At 42.9% G+C, this 18,297-nt stretch overlaps 1 protein-coding gene across 1 annotated transcript in view; it reads right to left on the bottom strand.

Annotated features, from left to right (window-relative positions):
- Positions 1-3,917: 3,917 nt before the first annotated feature.
- The window catches only part of LOC130121663 (tumor necrosis factor receptor superfamily member 10B-like), a 46,473-nt gene continuing 32,093 nt past the window's right edge, over positions 3,918-18,297 (bottom strand). Inside the window, exons 4-10 of the mRNA XM_056290505.1 lie at positions 15,936-16,047; positions 15,589-15,722; positions 15,335-15,427; positions 13,020-13,066; positions 12,552-12,833; positions 7,678-7,714; positions 3,918-6,636 (exon numbers count right to left, since the gene is read on the bottom strand). Of these exons, the coding sequence (XP_056146480.1) occupies positions 6,335-6,636; positions 7,678-7,714; positions 12,552-12,833; positions 13,020-13,066; positions 15,335-15,427; positions 15,589-15,722; positions 15,936-16,047 (1,007 nt within the window). The 3' untranslated portion in view covers positions 3,918-6,334. The remainder of the gene's footprint in view (positions 6,637-7,677; positions 7,715-12,551; positions 12,834-13,019; positions 13,067-15,334; positions 15,428-15,588; positions 15,723-15,935; positions 16,048-18,297) is intronic.

Here is an 18,297-nt window from a genome sequence, read left to right as displayed (position 1 = left end):
ATTGTTATCTGTGGTAGTGTAATACCGTCTTAGATATGACGCAAGAGCCGCATGCAGGATGTCTGCTGTCTTAGTCAGCACATAAACCTGTTGTCTGAACTCGGCGCACCCTGGCAGGTGGCACCAAGCTGGTGACTTCATATCCTGTGTAACAGTAAACGAGAAGTTCGAGAAGCTCTGCTGCGTCTTGAACTTTACTCCTCCTTCGCGTTTAGCCTTTGTGAGATTAGTGTTGCATGGGTCTGCGTTTCCCCTTGGTCGTGTATTGTGTTGGAATAAGATCCACCAATAGATAGCAGAACACGTGGCTCCTATTCAGCCACTGCACACACAGTGTAAACTACTAATAAGACACACGTTAGCCCCCTAGCTAACGGGTCTGACCCGTTAGCCCCTAGCTAACGGGTCTGACCCTTTAGCCGAGCGGTTAGTGACGCCGCCTTGTGGTGCAGTACACCCCGTATCGAATCCCGCACCGGGCAAGAAAATAACCGCTTACATCGGTCTCACCTTTGACCTCCCAGTGTCGACCATGAAACAACGACCCCTATGACCGCTAAAAAATAAAAAAAAGTGCATTTCAGAAGAATCCAGACCTCTAGCTGAAAGTACTCCATTTGCATTAAGTATCGCGTTACCGCACGTGTGTTTAATGAGCTACTTCCGCTTCCGGTGTGGGAAGATGCCCGCGGACCGCGGCCCCACCGGGGTGGTCTGACAGGACGCTGAAGCTAACTAAGCTAAGCTAACTGCTAGCCCGTACAGACCGGCAGTTCCAGCAGTCATCCTGGCTGGTGTTCGCTCTCGTGTCGGATATATGTTTTAGTAGTTTTAGGAGTTTTATTTTGTAGCTGACAAGATAACAATCGACAACTCTGTGGTGTCACAAAGTGTGGCAGCCAAAAGTCTTGGTGTCAGGTTTGATCCCAGCCTTTCCCTCGATAAGCACATTAAAGAAATCACCAAGGCTGCCTTTTTTCCCCCACCTACGTAACAGCTAAAATTCGGTCTTTTCCCTCCATGGCTGACGCAGAGACTCTAATACATGCATTTGTTTCATCCAGACGTGATTACTGTAATGTTGTGTTTTCAGGTCTGCCACATGCTAGTACTAAAAGTCTTCAGATGGTCCAGAATGCTGCAGTTAGAATCCTAACTAAAACTAGGAAAGTTGACCATATTACACCAATTCTTGCCTCCCTTGCTTGGCTTCCTATCCATGTTAGATCAGAATACAAGGTGCTTCTGCTGACTTATGAAATCCTAAATGGGCTTGCCCCATCTTACCTGTCTGATCTCCTTACACCTTACATGCCATCTCGAGCTCTTCGCTCTCAAAATACAGGGCTCCTGTGTGTACCCAAAGCTAAAAAGAAGTCAGCTGGTGGCAGCAGGGCCTCTTCCTGTCGGCCTCCATTGTGTGGAATAACCTGCCTGCTGCCATCAGACAATCAGAGTCTGTTGAGTCCTTTAAATCCACACTTAAAACTCATCTTTTTGCCTTAGCTTACAATTAGTTGCCTTTAAGTTGAGTCCTTCACAGCCTGTACTGGATGGCGGGTTGGTTTTCTGTCTCAATGAATTTACCAACCACTGTTCTGCCCACCAGATCATGGAGTATAGATTATGACTAGTTGATGACTTAATTGATTATGGCTAATGACTATTGCAAACTGTTCTCTTCTCTAACATGTCCTTTCTCTCTCTCTGAATGATGTCTTCTCCTTTCTCTTTTTCTGTGTGTGACTGGTGTCATGTGAGTCTCTCTTGCATGCATGTGCAGTCGGTTCTCCTCCCAGGTCTCCGTGGTGATGGTGGCCGCCATTTGGATGCTGCCTGCACTTCCACTCCTCACATAAGTTTTTCTTATCATATGATGATGCTGGTCGCGTGAATGGGTCCTGGACTGCTCCGTTGGCACGTGGACACTGCTTGGCATCCTGTGCATCATGTTCTTCTAAATGTTATGTCCATTATAATTCTGTTACCCTCTTTTAATGTTGTATCATGTAAATTGCATGAACACAACATCCATTGCACGCTGTCCGTCTTGGGAGAGAGATCCCTCCTCCTCTGCTGCTCTCCCTGAGGGTTCTTCCTATTTCTTCTCCCTGTTAAAGGTTTTTTTTTTTAGGGAGTTGTTCCTTATCCGATGAGAGGGTCTAAGGACAGGATGTTGTGTTGCTGTTAAGCCCACCGAGGCAAATTTGTAATTTGTGATGTTGGGCTACACAAATAAATTGATTTGATTTAGTTTTGGATATATGTGTTTTTGTAGGTTTTGGATGTGCGTTTTTGTCCTCGTGGTGCACCACTGTGGGCTGGGTGGGGTAACACGATAATAAATATCCCTGATTCCTGAATTTATAGTTCAAGTCAAAGTCATTTGTATGGCTGTAGATCACACTTCCATTCGCCAGCCCATTTAAATGACAACGTGGGACATTTCTCTGATGCTCAACTCGGATGAGGGAAAAACTCCGCAGAAAACCTTCTCATACCCTAAAGTTTTGATCAACATAAAACCCCGAGATCTTTTTTACACATTGAAAAGGGCAAATCTAGTTGGGTAGAACAACTGTCCACTTATTCCCTCTTAAAAATCATTAACTTTGGCGTTACTGTACCGTCAGTGGTGCAGGACGCTGGGCGACCGGAGGTGACCCGGGGTCGTGCACCGCTGCATCCTTTTGGGTAATCATCAACGTCCGCCTAAACCGAAACGTGACTTTTAAAGTGGACGACTTCCCATCGACTGCTCGGCTTGAAATTGTTTGGGATTCATGCGATGCTTGATTATATTCTCACGAAAATAGCTTCTCATGGTGTAAAGCTGGCTGACCCCAAATTACACTATATGTAAATGTATCTACCCAAAACACACGACAATAACACATCTACGGGAATTTTACGAATGCTGATCAAAGCATTGCTCCGCCCCCCCCAAAAATAAACTATCCATTTTTTTTTCACGTTTTGAGGCTTTTGACAGCGCTACAAGTTCCGTTATATTGTAGCGAATTCGGGGGACAACGCAACCACAGGAACTGCCGCGGCCGGGAAGCGAACCCGTATCGCCCGCACCGCAGGAGGCAACGCTAACCGCTCGACTAAAGGGTCAGACCCGCAAGCCAGCGGCCAGCGTGTCTACTAATCCATGCACGTTACACTACCCCCCCTCCTTCGGGAAGCGCGTCCACGCGCTTAAGCATTCCAGCTTCTTCCCGCCTCAGAGCGCATGCGCTTCCGATGGCCTTAGGGTCGCTCCATCCCACTTTTGACACCAATGTAGCGAATCCGGGGGACAACGCAGCCACGGGAACTGCCGCGGCCGGGGCGCGAACCCGTATCGCCCGCACCGCAGGAGACATCGTTAACCGCTCGACTAAAGGGTCAAACCCGCCAGCCAGCGGCCAGCGTGTCTACTTATCCATGCACGTTACAGTATCACGCTATGGTCTGAACTTACACAAACAGCGGGTGCCATGTGGGAACGCACGCCTTAACAGCCAATTAAACTTCCTAGTTGGAATGGATCCAAATTTAATTGGCTGTTAAGGCGTGCGTTCCCACATGGCGCCCGCTGTGTGTTTGAATCCAGACCATAGCGTGAGATTTTATATGGCTGTTAAAGTTTTTTGAAACATAAAAATAAATGGCTGATGTAATTTCTTTTTCCCTTTATCGGGAAAAGCAGTACTGGTGGACTCGTTTATTTATATAAATAGATGTGTACCTTTAAAGGCGAATCGTTTATGGATCTTAAACCACTGCGAGGACACAGGACAGTCCTCATTTTTCAGTTACCTATTCATCACTCGCTCAGTTCTGAGGGACACGAGGGTCTGAAGTTAGAAGTCACTGATGCCATGAGATAAGAACTGCAAATCACATACATGCCAAACCGAAGATGGAGTAACTGTACAAAATATTTATTTGAAATTGACTTGGACAAATACACGACCTTGTTGTATTTGTATCTGAAATCATTGACAAGCGAACAAATAACAAAGCAGAAATTGTGTAAATAAAGATGCACTGGACATTTTTTACAATGAGTCATAAAGCTATTAGAGGAAAAAATGAACAGGCTGGGACTTGCATTGAAATATGTGAAGGTAAAAACACAGAAATGATAAAAAAAAAATTTTTTTTGACCCATACACACACATTCACTGCCATAAAGTAAACAAAACATATGCATAGATGCCAAATTATCGGTATACCTTCAACCACTTCATATAGAAAAGTCCATAAGCCTTTTTTTTGATAGTAAACAGGCTGTTAAGTCAAGAAAACATGTTAAGAGGAAAAAAATTAATAAGCATTCATAGAAACTGATGCAGGATGTTTTCTCATTACCTGTCAATAGATGGCAGTGCCAGCACTGAAGCCTTGCTCAGCTATAAAATATATATATTTATATATATTTTTCATCTATATATAAAAGTGTAGTCAGTTCACTGCAGATAAAGGGCAAAACCTAGTTTAAATGCCTACAGCCAGAACATCATCAACGTCCGCTATTGGCTGTTTGCGCACATAAACTTCATAATCTCACTATGTATTACGGTGTGTTGAGATTTGCATATATACATATTTATTTTGTGAGGCATATATGCTCTCTGGAAATATATCTACAAACAGTACTATCAGGGAAAGAGAACTGAACTTTCTATATCCAGAAAAGGTTTCCTTCATCTTATTTGCACCTGTCCAAATGAAAACTTTCAGTACCTTCACACCATGTCAACAAGGACACGCACAGAGGGATGACTCGGTTGGCTGGTTGAGTTAAAGTAGCTGAACTCAACAGACCAGCCCTCTTTTCCTAAGAAACTTGTCACCGCGACCCCGACATCCCTGTCACATGCCGACTTCAGTGACACAAAACTAACTTAGCAATGATTGTGGTAACAGTGGATGCTCATGATAACCCAATTGTGAAGAAATGGCACACGAAACCTGGTTACCATGGAGACCGATTGCTGCACTGAACCCTGTACAGCAATCAGCAGTAGAGTTTAACAAAACATTTAATTTCAAATGCAGCCTTCAATTTGATCTTAGTCATTTAGCCCTGCAGATAAAACACAAAAATAACACAAAACAATGTGCTATCTTGTTTTCCAGGGTTGTATTGGTAAGTGTATAAATAATGACACAAAATTATGATTCATTTAAATAAATATGTCAATAAATAAAATGAAGGACCGTTGAATCTCTCCATATTACATGGAAACATCGTGGAAACACTTTTCTAACCTAATAACAGAGGCACAGCTATACTGAAATTCCTTCTAAAATGTTTTATGTGAGCATTAACACTGAGCATATAGAATACTAAATAATGAAGACGGATTCATTTATCTGCCACGTGAAAAAACAAAAACTCCTTGACTCAGATTAACAAAAACAAAAAAAAATCTATGGCACTTTTGTACCACTACTAATAAAACGATGTGACAAATCATGGAACGATGATTATGTTCTATACCAAACATGTCATATTCAGATGACAATTTGCGGCAAAGACGTAAAAAAAAAAATCATTAGTAAGCCTGCATAGTGACCCTCCTCGATATAAATCGTCTACACTGCAGTGTTCATGTCTGACGGCATTGTATGACTGACATGGCGTTATCGAGTCAGGGCATCCTATGTAACTATAATAATAATAATAATAATGATAACAATAACATGTGTAACTGTAGCGCTAAATCTTACGTGTGCCAGAGGTCAGTGCATTAAGAAGGCACAGTATCAGTGATATTGCTGATGTCACGCCTACAAACCAGTGTATATCTTTGTCTCAAAGTAGTGTAATTGGCATCCCCATCGCCAAAATATCTGGATTGAGGACAGGGCGAGCTACACCAGCTGAAAGACTTCGAAGCTTATATGGCTAAATATTTATATTAGACTTAAGAACATTTCATTTCAGCTTGTGGAAGTTGATACCTTACATCTAAACTACTCCTTAACTTAAGATTTTTTTTTTTGTTTTTTGTATTTGAAGCTTCATTGCCTTGTTCGGGATGACATTGAAATTTTTGGCCAAAATGACATTTTTGTTCCTGATTTTAAACCCTGATCATTTTGGAATTAGTCTCATCCTTAAAGCAATGATCATCGCAACTCACCCTTCCCCTTTTTCTTTCTTTTCTTTTTTCTCTGTTTTCAAAACTACTGGCTTTTGAATACATGGCTGTTTCAGCCAATAAGAGGTAAGCCTGGTCTTGAGAGACAATGTCAACAACAGTGTCTATGTGCTTTAGGTTTTAATAAAATAAGTACGTTTCACTTCATCCGCAGTCCCCGAGGTTAGGGGCTATCAGGGTGTGTCTGAATGCTTGTAGTAGCCTTTCTGGAGCGCTGCGAAGGCAATGCTCTCTGCCGATCTCCGCTGGTCCAAGCTTAGTAAGGCATCTAAGAGGTTGTTGATATCGGCTTTTAGTCCCTCTCTTTGCATCCAGTTCTTCAGCAAGTCATACACCTTGTCGCCAGGAGGTGCGCTCTCTGCGATCCGGATGTGGTTGTCACTGACTCCTATCATTCTAAAAAACTTGTTGTGGATCCTCACATCCAGGTACTCGTCAAACAGATCGAAGCTCTTTCTCAGGGACTTTTCTGATCCTGGAAAACATGGAGATGGATAGACATGTATATTCAGTCACATATTGCTTGACACAGACTGTCATAAGTCTTTTTTCCCCCCATCCTTTCTCTTCCCAGTCGTATCCGCCCAATTACCCCACTCTTCCGAGCCGTGCTGGTCGCTGCTCCACCCCCTCTGCCGATCCGGGCAGGGCTGCAGACTACCACATGCCTCTTCCCATACATGTGGAGTCGCCAGCTGCTTCTTTTCACCTGACAGTGAGGAGTTTTACCAGGGGGGCGTAGCGCGTGGGAGGATCACGATATTCCTCCCCAGTCCCTCCCCCCCCCCCCCCCAAACAGACGACCCGACCGACCGACCAGAGGAGGCACTAGTGCTGCGACCAGGACACATACCCACATCCGGCTTCCCACCTGCAGACACGGCCAATTGTGTCTGTGGGGACACAATTGGTTAAGTTTTCCTTAACCCTGCCATACAGTCTTGATCCTTCAATATTTCTGTTTTCTCAGAATGGCTGATGTAATTATAATCTCCTTAAAATTGTTTTTAGCATCGCTAATTTGCACATTGACGCAAACAAGCCATTGCATTGAACACAAACTTACAGAAAATGCTCATACACAGACCTCCAGTCTGATAGGGTTAGGGTATTTTAAGGATTAGCATGATTTAAAGAGTGATCCTATTTCTAATGAGCCATACCCTCTGCAATTTAGCACAAGAGGCACAAAAAAACCAAAAGCACCAAAACACAGCGTGGTCCCAATCCCCCGAAGGACTGAGGATGGCCTGACAGTCATGAGATCAATCTATCATCCAAATATTATGAGGAGACATCTTATGAAGAGCTATTGGGACGTGGTGTTTTTTTCCCTTCACTGTGGACTGACATGAACTGTCATAAACAAATGTCTTGCGTCCATGGCTGTTATTCACGTGCCAAGTTTAGAGAATTAGTAATAACTTGAAATATGAGATGAGTTAGTGCATTTAAATTCATCCGTAAAGTGTGTAAAATCTTCCTAAGCTAAAAACATGGCTTTGGGAAATCTTACCTAGCAGTGGCACCAACCGGTTCTGCAAGGGATCATCCTAAAATAGAACAGAGCACAAAGAAAAAAAAAGTTAATCACCACAAAAGGGGCGGTATCACTGGCAATCAGAAAAAATACACACATCTTATCAGAATAAAAGCCCTACATATATATGCTACATTAAACAACTGTCTCGCTTTCATCTGCAACTCCAGCACCAAGTTGAAACTCTCTGTTTCTGTGGTTCCACTTTAGTTTTTGTAGTTCTAAATTTCCACCTTGTGGAGATAGTCTCTTTTCATCCATCCATCCATCCATCCATCCATCCATAGTCCAAACTGCTTTTAAGAAGCTAATTTAGCTGCTGCCCACCGAAGTAAAAGCATTACATGCTTGTCACTGAGATTATCATTTCTGCCTACACATTCCAAACTAGCCTAGCTAACACACACCAGACCAGTTTTAATTATCATTTTGTTTATTACCCGTATTGTAATGACTACACAGTATTCATGACATCTGATATTTACCCCTGGCAGAAGCCTTCCAGTATTTCTGTGAGTAAATATAAGGTATGGATAACAAATAAAAACATGCACCCAATAATGAAAGCTGCTCCTCTACGTTGACAGTGAGATAAACTCAAATGTAGTTACGGGCACTTTGTTCAGTCATACTTGATGATTACAGTATAACTCAACTCCGCTACGTCTTACAGCTGCACTAAGTGATGTTTTTGCCCTGTGATGGTCTGGCGGCCTGTCCAGGGTGTCTCCCCGCCTGCCGCCCAATGACTGCTGGGACAGGCTCCAGCATCCCCCGCGACCCTGACGGCGGGATGAGCGGTTTGGATAATGGATGGATTGGATGTGAAAGGAATGCTTTTACTGCCTGCCAATCGCGCTGACAGTTAACACCGCGGCCTACAGTTTTCCTTAACCAGAGGCAGGCTTTGTGTTCACTTTCATCTCATGGTTGACATTATCTTGCCCGATGACAGCGCCTCTCCCCCACGCTACAAAACTGTGGATACGCCACTTGTACGAGTCAGAAGTTGAGCACGTGTCTTCTCCCTCCCCCCCCTTTTCCCACCAATTGTACCTGGCCAATCATTGCTTGTCATGTTACACCTGTCTGATGTTTGTTGCTTTTCGCTGCCTGAGCAGCGCTACCATCAGCACCAGGAAGCAGTCGAGTACTTTTTGATATGTTGATCTATGGAGGGTTTATCCAGCCTAAGACGGGGGCAGTTAAACTCATGAAGTGTGTCTGCTTCCAACGACCAACAGAGAGGAATAGTTATCCCTGTGTTGGTTGGCTGATACTGCTAATTAATCTCCAATTTGCGATGGATAAAAAAACAAAAAACAAAAACAAAAACACTAAGAATAAATTACCAGATGGTACTGCTCTCTCCAGAGAATTCTGAAATTCTTAAGAATTTCATCACCCTGTCCCATTCCGCCGAAGGGAGAATTAGGGTTCATTCAGGGGGCTTAGGGTCTGTGCTGGAATAACACTATCAGTGACACTTTAATTAATTAAGTTAAGTGTCAAAATTTGGGAATTTGCTTGAGGCTAATATCCTGTGATGGTAGTTTTAAAAAAATGGGAAGTCATATTAGAAGTTAATTCTGCATAATTAAAAAAAAAAGATTTAAGAAAATATACTAAAAATAGAAACCTGAAAAATGCTAACTGATAATTCCCCCCTTTGTGTTAACAACTTCGACCGGGCTGGGTGTATGCGCTTTATGAAAGATCACTCTGAATAGTTTCATTTAGGTCCTATATTGATGTCGAATCAAGCTGTGGCCAGTTGGATGATCGCATATGAAATGTCTGATTTCTTTTGAGGTCTCACAGCTGAAACAACAGACTCATATCAGTCCTGTTGTCATGAAGACCGAGGAGCTGCAGCCTTGAAACTGTTAGGAGGCAAAAGGCCAGAGAGGGTTATAAAAAGATTCGACTGTTCCCAACAGCCCCCAAGAGCCCCAAGAAGTCCAGTGTAATAAAATTGAAAAAAAAATATGGCAACCACTCACCCAGACACTACCAATCGAACCAAACTGAGCAACAGGATGAAAACGGAAATCGTCAAATATGACTGAGAGACCAGCTCCATGCTCACAGCAGATTGGCTCAAATGGGAGAAACTGTCCAGAGAATAATCTTTTTTTTGCACCACTTCAAAGATTCTGCTTCTTTGAAAGAGTGGCTAGAAGGAAGCCATATGGACAGGCCAAGATAAAGTCTTGTCCGGAGTTTTCTAGAAGCCATGTGACTAATTCTGAGATCTTCTGGAAGAAGATTGTGAGATCTGATGAGACCAAGGGCGGTGCTCTTCGAGCAAAGTGCTATGTTTGGCACAAACCAAACGCACCCCAACGCCAACACCTGGGTAGCACCCTCCCTTTCTGTCAAGTGTGGGGGTGACGCGATGGGATTGCTTTTCAGCAGCAGGGACAGGAGAGCTTGTTGCGGTTAGACGGAAGACGGCGGCGCCGAAGGCAAATGATTTAGGAAAACCGTCTGCAGTTAACAAGAAATCTATGTTTAGGGTGAAAGATTCATGCTTTAGCAGGACAAAGACCAAAACAAACAGCAAAAACAATCAGGAATGGCCTGGAAAAGTAGGTCAATACTGTGAATCAGCTCAGCAAAAGCCGAGACCAGTGAAAATTTGTATCAGTTGAAAAGTGCTGTCTACCGACAATCTCCATCCAACCTGGCAGAGCTGGAGTCTGCGTGGATGAATGGGCAAAGATTCCAAAATCCATCTGTACAAAGCTCAAACACACACACCCAGGAACATTCACAGCTGTAATTGCGACTGAAGGCCTACCAACAAAAGTGATGTGTCTGCGGGGCGGGGTACTTTTTGTTTTGCTTAAATGCAAATTTTTGAAAAAAAGAAAAACAAACAGTGTCTTTGAATAAAATCAATTTGCCTTCATAAATACTGCGAATTTATTCTGTTTGCGAACGGAAAACATTATTATTATTATTATTATTATTTTTATTTCTTTCATGTTTCCTGTTTTACATCCTGTAGAGCCGGGTCCAAACTATGGACCTGAGGCATTATAGGGCAGATGTCACTTATTATTATTATTATTATTTTAATTTTCTCACCCTTTTCTCCCCAATTGCATCCTGCCTATTACCCCACTCTTCTGAGCCGTTCCGGTCGCTGCTCCAACCCCTCTGTCGATCCGGGGAGGGCTGCAGACTACCACATGACTCCTCTGATACATGTGGAGTCGCCAGCCGCTTCTTTTCACCTGACAGTGAGGAGTTTCACCAGGGGGACGTAGTGCGCTGGAGAATCACGCTATTTCCCCCCAGTTCCCCCTCCCCCTCAAAGAGGCCCCCCGACCGACCAGAGGAGGCACTAGTGCAGCGACCACGACACTTACCCACATCCGACTCTCACCCACAGACACGGCCAATTGTGTCTGTAGGGACACTCGTCCAAGATGGCGGTAACAGGGGGATTCGAACCGGCGAGCCCCCTGTTGATAGGCAACGGAATAGACCAGTACGCTACCCGGCCGCCCGAGAAAAGATTATTTTAATGTATCATTACTTGGGGATGTAATCGCAGCAAAATATTCAAGAAAAAGTTCAAGGGGGTGAATACTGATGGAACTTAGAGCAGCAGGAGACAACTTCTTTGCTTTAAGTCATCATTATGAATAAATGTTGACTGTATCGTATAATAGCTATAAAACAATGACATCATCAGTGTTTAGACTGGTTCCCTATAAGCCTCGCTTTCACTATTGCAATGCTGTCTGCCACCAGGTACGATCTCATGGGAAAATGAAGGCTCGCTATACGGCACAAAGGAAGCGCATTGACCATTGTGCAACCTAAATAGGAAGAGGACAGCGCTTTTCTTTTACCCGGTAGCCATCCCCAGTAGCAGAAATGGCAGATGGTGGAACAACTGAAGTGACGGTGGAAACCCTACCCGGAAAGAGAAAAAGAACCTCGTTGACCAAGGAGGCAAAGAAGGTGAAGGGGGAGAGTGATAGACATAGAGGTAGAACAAGAACCTCGGACGGGCATTCGCTCGATGGAGCGAGCCCCGGGAGTTGAGAGGGTTCCAGACCAACATTCAGCTGGCATTCTTCCTACTGGATCAGAAAGTAACACAACCTGCCTACTAATTAACACTGCCGGATGTTTTACTCTGCCTGCAACGCAGCACTGAGGTCAGGGTTTCTAGCTCAAACTGGGATTCTTACAATTGTTTCTGGCTTTGGACAGTAGCCAGGATGTTAATAAATGGAAAGCGACCCGGTTGTCTTCGCGGCAGCAGCGCAAACAATAGTACCACCTGGAAACGCTAGGGCAGGAAAGTTGAAAAGTTGTCTACTACAAGTGTATATGTATTTTGTCTGCTTAGAAAGAGATACATGTCTTTTTACTGTATTACGTGTGCCTTATTGTGTGTTTAAACTACTGAGATGAGCTATATCTCACATATATAGAACTGTGTTGGTTATAGGTCTTGTTTGATAATTTTGTGTGTGCAGGATTGTAGTTTTTCAACAATTGTTAGTGCATTGCCATTCCTTTCAAAACTTATAGTTCTATGGCTGTTGTAGGGACGTAAAATGGGAAGCATGAATAATCGGCACTACCAACAATTTACCATCAGATGGCACCATGATGAGGGATGCGAGACATCGTTGAGAAATACTCAAAATGTTACACATCATTTGATCATAGAAATCAAGTTTACAGTTGCCCATACAAACTTGCATGTGAAAATAAAAAGCATGTCAATGCATTTATGAATTCATCTATCTTCACTGCTCCTCCAGCTCTCTCTCCCCTCCCTCTGTCTGACACTTTTATACTCTCGCCAACATTTTTCTCACCATAGCTGAAGGCTGGAGCCTCTGGGCAGAAGGGCTGTGGTGTGGAGAGTTGCCGGAAGAGGCTGCTGTCGGCAGCGCTGACAGGCTAGTTTGAGAGGAGCTGGTCGTGTTGGGCAAGCTGTCCCCCAGTCCCCTGTCCTCATCCTCAAGAGGAGGCGAAGCCTTACTCATCCCAGCTTGGGATTCCTGCAGAAGCGGCCGTGATTCCGGTCGAGACTCCTCGCCCTCCAGGCCCGCATTCTGATTATTCTGTCTCTCTTCCGCCGTCGGCCCGCTCTCGTCCTGGTGGAGAGATAGGAGGGCAGAAGGAAACACTGAAATACTGTCCCGACACTCAGCATGTATTCAAAATGCAATGTATGGCGGGGGTAAAAAAAAGGAATTGATCATTCATACCACTAAAAGGTTTTAAAATATCACACAAAAAAAGGACAGTAATGAATAAAACAAAAACAAAAAATAACTCACAATTGGAATCTTCACAATTTCACTGGAATCACAATGACTCCTGGAACCTGTGACAGAGCAGATGAATCCCTTTACAAAAACAATATCTATTTATTTATTCCCCCCCCCTTTTTTTTCTCCCTAGTTATACTTGGCCAATTAAGTCAAGTCAAGTCAAGTTGCATTTTATGTAGCGGTTTTCTTAGCAGCAACGGCCACTCAAAGCACTTTACAAGAGCTAGAATATTGCACACACACACACACACACATATATATATATATATATATATATATATATATAGTGAAAAAAACATTAGCAGCTGATGAGTGCCAGATGCACGGAACAGGCCTGTACTGCTATGTATTAAAATCTTTTTTTCCTGTATCTGTGTTGATATTCCGCTCCTCATTAGTCGAGCACTCAACGCCATTGACGGTTTTGGAAAAAAATGCTATATATATATATAGCATTTTTTTTCTGAAACCGTCAATGGCGTTGAGTGCTCAACTAATGAGGTGCGGAATATCAACACAGATACAGGGAAAAAAAAGATATACATACATATATATATATAAACCTACAGTGAGAATGAACATAATATGCATTAACTCCTTGAGTTAACAAAAAAAAAGCTGTATTAATAAAAAAAAAAAAACAACTATAGGAATGATGTTGCAAGGATTTAGCACAGCCAGCCTACAAAGTTTTAGACTATTTCTCTGCACTGGAGGACGCTAGCGTGTTTCTGCGGCAGAGCAACGAACTCCGCGAAGGAACTGACGTGACCAACGCACGTCGTAAATAGTGATGTGACGCACACGATCATATGCAAATTACGAGCCGTCTTTTTGACGACTCGTAATTTAGGTAGATCTTATCATAACTTTTTTTTGTGCAATTGATCAAAAACTCATTTAATGCAAATATATGCAATTTTACGAGCATTCAGAATGGTCGTTCTAGTGTTAAAGGCATAAAATTGTCATTTCTGATGTTTTCCATTGCTGGTGATGACTAATCCTTTAATTTCCAGATTTAGAAAAAAACAAAAAAAAAACACAATCACAGATTACTGTTAAGTAGGACTTCCCCAGAAAGTGAGACAGTACATATCTTTTACCATCTCCACCACATAAGCTTTATGCTGAAGATGAAGGCGGCGGGTTTGAAGAAGCAGCAAGTTTATGTGGCAAACAACCAACTATAGTTGACTACAACGTCAATAGTTAAAACGCAAGTTAAACAAAGTTTTCATGATTGGCCAAGGGGAGGATGCTGACCCATGCTAGTCACCATGGTGATTCCATTCCATCTGTAAAGGATCTGTAGGATTTATAGCGATTTAACACCAATGCAGAAACAAGTATCACCACACATATCACACAGTAAAATCCTGAGTTTCAATTTAACTTCCTGAGTGTTAATTTAACTTCCTGAGTTTTAATTTAACTTCCTGAGTTTTAATTTAACTTCCTGAGTATTTATTTAACTTCCTGAGTTGTAATTTAACTTCTTGAGTATTGATTTAACTTTCTGAATGTTAATTTAATTTCCTGAGTATTAATTTAACTTCCTGAGTTTCAAATTAACTTCCTGGGTATTAATTTAACTTCCTGAGTGTTAATTTAACTTCCTGAGTATTAATTTAACTTCCTGAGTATTAATTTAACTTCCCGAGTGTTAATTTAATTTCCTGAGTATTAATTTAACTTCCTGAGTTTCAAATTAACTTCCTGGGTATTAATTTAACTTCCTGAGTATTAATTTAACTTCCTGAGTATTAATTTAACTTCCCGAGTGTTAATTTAATTTCCTGAGTATTAATTTAACTTCCTGAGTTTCAAATTAACTTCCTGGGTATTAATTTAACTTCCTGAGTGTTAATTTAACTTCCTGAGTATTAATTTAACTTCCTGGGTATTAATTTAACTTCCTGAGTGTTAATTTAACGTCCTGAGTATTAATTTAACTCTGAGAGTGTACAAATGGACCCAAAAGGATCCATTTGTACACTCTCAGAGTTAAAATAACACTTTAACAAAGACACTATAAGGGACCGTAGCGCTAATTAGCTTGTTGCTGCTACCTGTAACCATGCCAACTACATCTGTAGCTCTGGCCTGCAGTGACCAGGACACATCCCACCCGCAGACACGGCCAATTGTGTCTGTAGAGACACCCGACCAAGCTGGAGGCAACACGGGGATTCGAACCGGCAATCCCCATGCTGGTAGACAACGGAAGAGACCGCCACGCCACCCGGCGGCTCAATATTTTTTTACAATATTTTTTTTAAGAGCAAAATGTATTGCATAGTGACACAGAGTCTACTCACATAATTTCTTACACGAATGCTGCTTAACTTTAAACCACCATGCAGCCAGTGCAGTGATGATGCCGACAGCGATGATGACCACCGGAAGAATAACTGGAAAACAAGGAACCGGTGTCAAGAATACCGTTTAAGTGCATCATATGAAAATTCAATTAAGTACAACTAAATCACAATAGCCCTCAGTAGCAACCAGCACTGTACAAAAAAAAGACGAAGAAGAAGAAGAAGAAGAGTTGCTTAGATCACATGGTTACCTATGGTCCCTGGAGAGCTGGAGGCAGGTGTAGGGAGGGTAGGGGAATTTTGGGTGGGAGATAGGTCCCGTTTCCTACACACCGTATTGGAAATGGAGGTGCATTTCTTCACCACTTCCTCCCCAGCTTTACACCTGAGGTTAAAAAGGAGAGATACACTTAAGGATTTAAAATACATAGCAATTGTATATCATATTAAACAGTAATTTGGAAAAGGCAAGCACGTGCTTAGCGAACATTGAAATTAAATGACATGAACGTATTATGGTAACAGTGGTTCTAAACTACAACAAAATAAAATAAATGTATCCGTGATTTTTTTTTGTTGTTTACAATAAATAAATCACCTGGCACAACGCTTGCAGACCTCACAAGCCTGATCTGGAACACAGAACGTTCCTGATTTGCATTGGCACTTGGTATCCGAGGTGCTGGTACAGGATGTAGTTTCAATCTCATCTGTAGATAGGGAAGAAATGACAACGATGAAATCATAATGGTAAATAAAATGTTATTAATTTACTATTATTTCATGAAATGCTTTTTGTAAACTTTGCTATTTGGATATCACATAACTGACGAGTCATAATATGTAATATGATATATCGTATCACATATTACTGATGAGAAGACAGGAGGTGGAGCTGGAGGTGGCAGAGTTGAAGATGCTAAGATTTTCATTGGGAGTGACGGAGAAGGACAGGATTAGGAACGAATATATTAGAGGGACAGCTCAGGTTGGACGGTTTGGAGACAAAGCAAGAGAGGCAAGATTGAGATGGCTTGGACATGTGTGGAGGAGAGATGCTGAGTATATTGGGAGAAGGATGCTGAATATGGAGCTGACAGGGAAGAGGAAAAGAGGAAGGCCCAGAGGAGGTTTATGGATGTGGTGAGGGAGGACATGCAGGTGGCTGGTGTGACAGAGGAAGATGCAGAGGACAGGAAGAGATGGAAACGGATGATCCGCTATGGCGACCCCTAACGAGAGCAGCCAAAAGAAGTAGTACTAGTAGTAGTAGTAGTATTAGTTTGGATAGCATATCAGTGAGAGTCATAAAAAGCAAATTTGGTGTGCCTTCAGAGTACTTGCTCGGTAACCAAAAGACTGCTGTATGTGCAGCAGCTCTTGCCATTCAGCAGAATAGTACCCCCTAAGCTCTTCATTAAGCTCTGGGACCTGGAATTGAAAACCTCCCTCTGACTCGGTATCCTGGTCTGGCTAGAGGGTGGAACCCGGGTGGTGAAGGTTGGCACCAAGACCTCCACTCTAACTCAAACAATGGAGCCCTGCAATGCCTCATCTTCTACTCCCTGGCCACCAATTGTATGACTGTGTGGCCATGCACAGTTCCACCATGTTCATGAACTTCTCTAACGACATCGCTGTCATTGCTTGGTTTATGGATGAGTAATTAGGCCAAAGAGATGGTTGAGACCCTGGTGGTCTAGTGCCAAGACAACAGCCTCTCCCTCAATACAAAGGAGATGATGTGTACTACAGGACTTAACAGGGAGGTGGACACACTCCCACCCACATCATCATCCTCGTAGAGCTGCAGAGTGGGGGGATAGTTTTCAGTTGCTACACATAAACTCAATGAAAACTTAACCTGGACTCGACACATCAAAATTGTGGTCATAACAGTGTGGTAGCACCTATTCTTCCTCAATAGGCCGAAGAAATCTGGCATGCCCCCACTACATCCTAACCACATTACAGATGCACCACTGAGAGTACCCGGTCTGGTTGCATCACTGTCTGGTATGGGAATTGTACTGTCCTCAAACCCAAAGCTCTGCAGGGTGTGTGTAAATGAGTACAGTTAATCATAGGGAGTGAATTACCAGCAATACAGGATATCTACTCCAGGAGATGTCTGAAGAAGGCCTGGCCCATTATCTAAGACTCGAGCCAACCTCGTCACAAATTCTTCCCTGCGACACTCAGTACCGCAGCATACTGATCATTAGAGATGTACTCATTGGTGTGGAAGGACTAATGGAGCATGCATCCTTATGGTGTGTCAGTGCAGTGTGTTTGATGTGTTTCTTGCACGAAATGTCTGTCTGTCTGGAAGTTGGCGATCCACCCGTAGACAGGGTCTGGCAGTCAGCAGAAAACGCTTAAAATGCAGGAGATATCGTCCATTACAGAACTGGAAACCACAGGCAGTATCTTAGTTTATGTACTCAGGCTTTAGAGAGGCCATAGTGTGAAATGAGGGTCCAAGTAAGCATGACTAGATAAAGTCTTGACCACGTGCTTTCCTGGGTTTCAGTGTGTCGAAGAAATGTTCGAATCCTAACCTGTGATTGTTGGTGAGGAAAAGGTGGAAACAGATTGTCGGGATGGGAGGGTGAAGGGTGTTGGCTGATCAGGGATCATGTACAGACAGAAGCTGGTGTGTGGGGTGGAGAACAGAGATACAGTGGCAGCCAGCTGGTGAGGGCCGGAGGTAGGAGGAGTGATGTTTTAGTGGGGGAACCAGTGCAGACCTCATTGAAATCGTTGTTCAGTATAAGGTTGTCTGATGAGTATTTTTTTCCCTCATTTTGTTATCCAGTGACTTCCTGTAGATGTTTTCTCAAGGAGGAATATTTGCTTCACAACCAATTTCTCAGACACTTGGAGAAGTCCTTGGAGAAATCAGTTTCTTCTCAGGAGTTTTGATGTAAACCAGGTTATTGTTACATGTAACCTTTGGT

The sequence above is a fragment of the Lampris incognitus genome, chromosome 12 (genome assembly GCF_029633865.1).
Source record: "Lampris incognitus isolate fLamInc1 chromosome 12, fLamInc1.hap2, whole genome shotgun sequence".
Taxonomy (NCBI): domain Eukaryota; kingdom Metazoa; phylum Chordata; class Actinopteri; order Lampriformes; family Lampridae; genus Lampris; species Lampris incognitus.
Note: the sequence above shows the minus strand (reverse complement) of the source record. Positions and strands in the feature narration are given on the sequence as shown.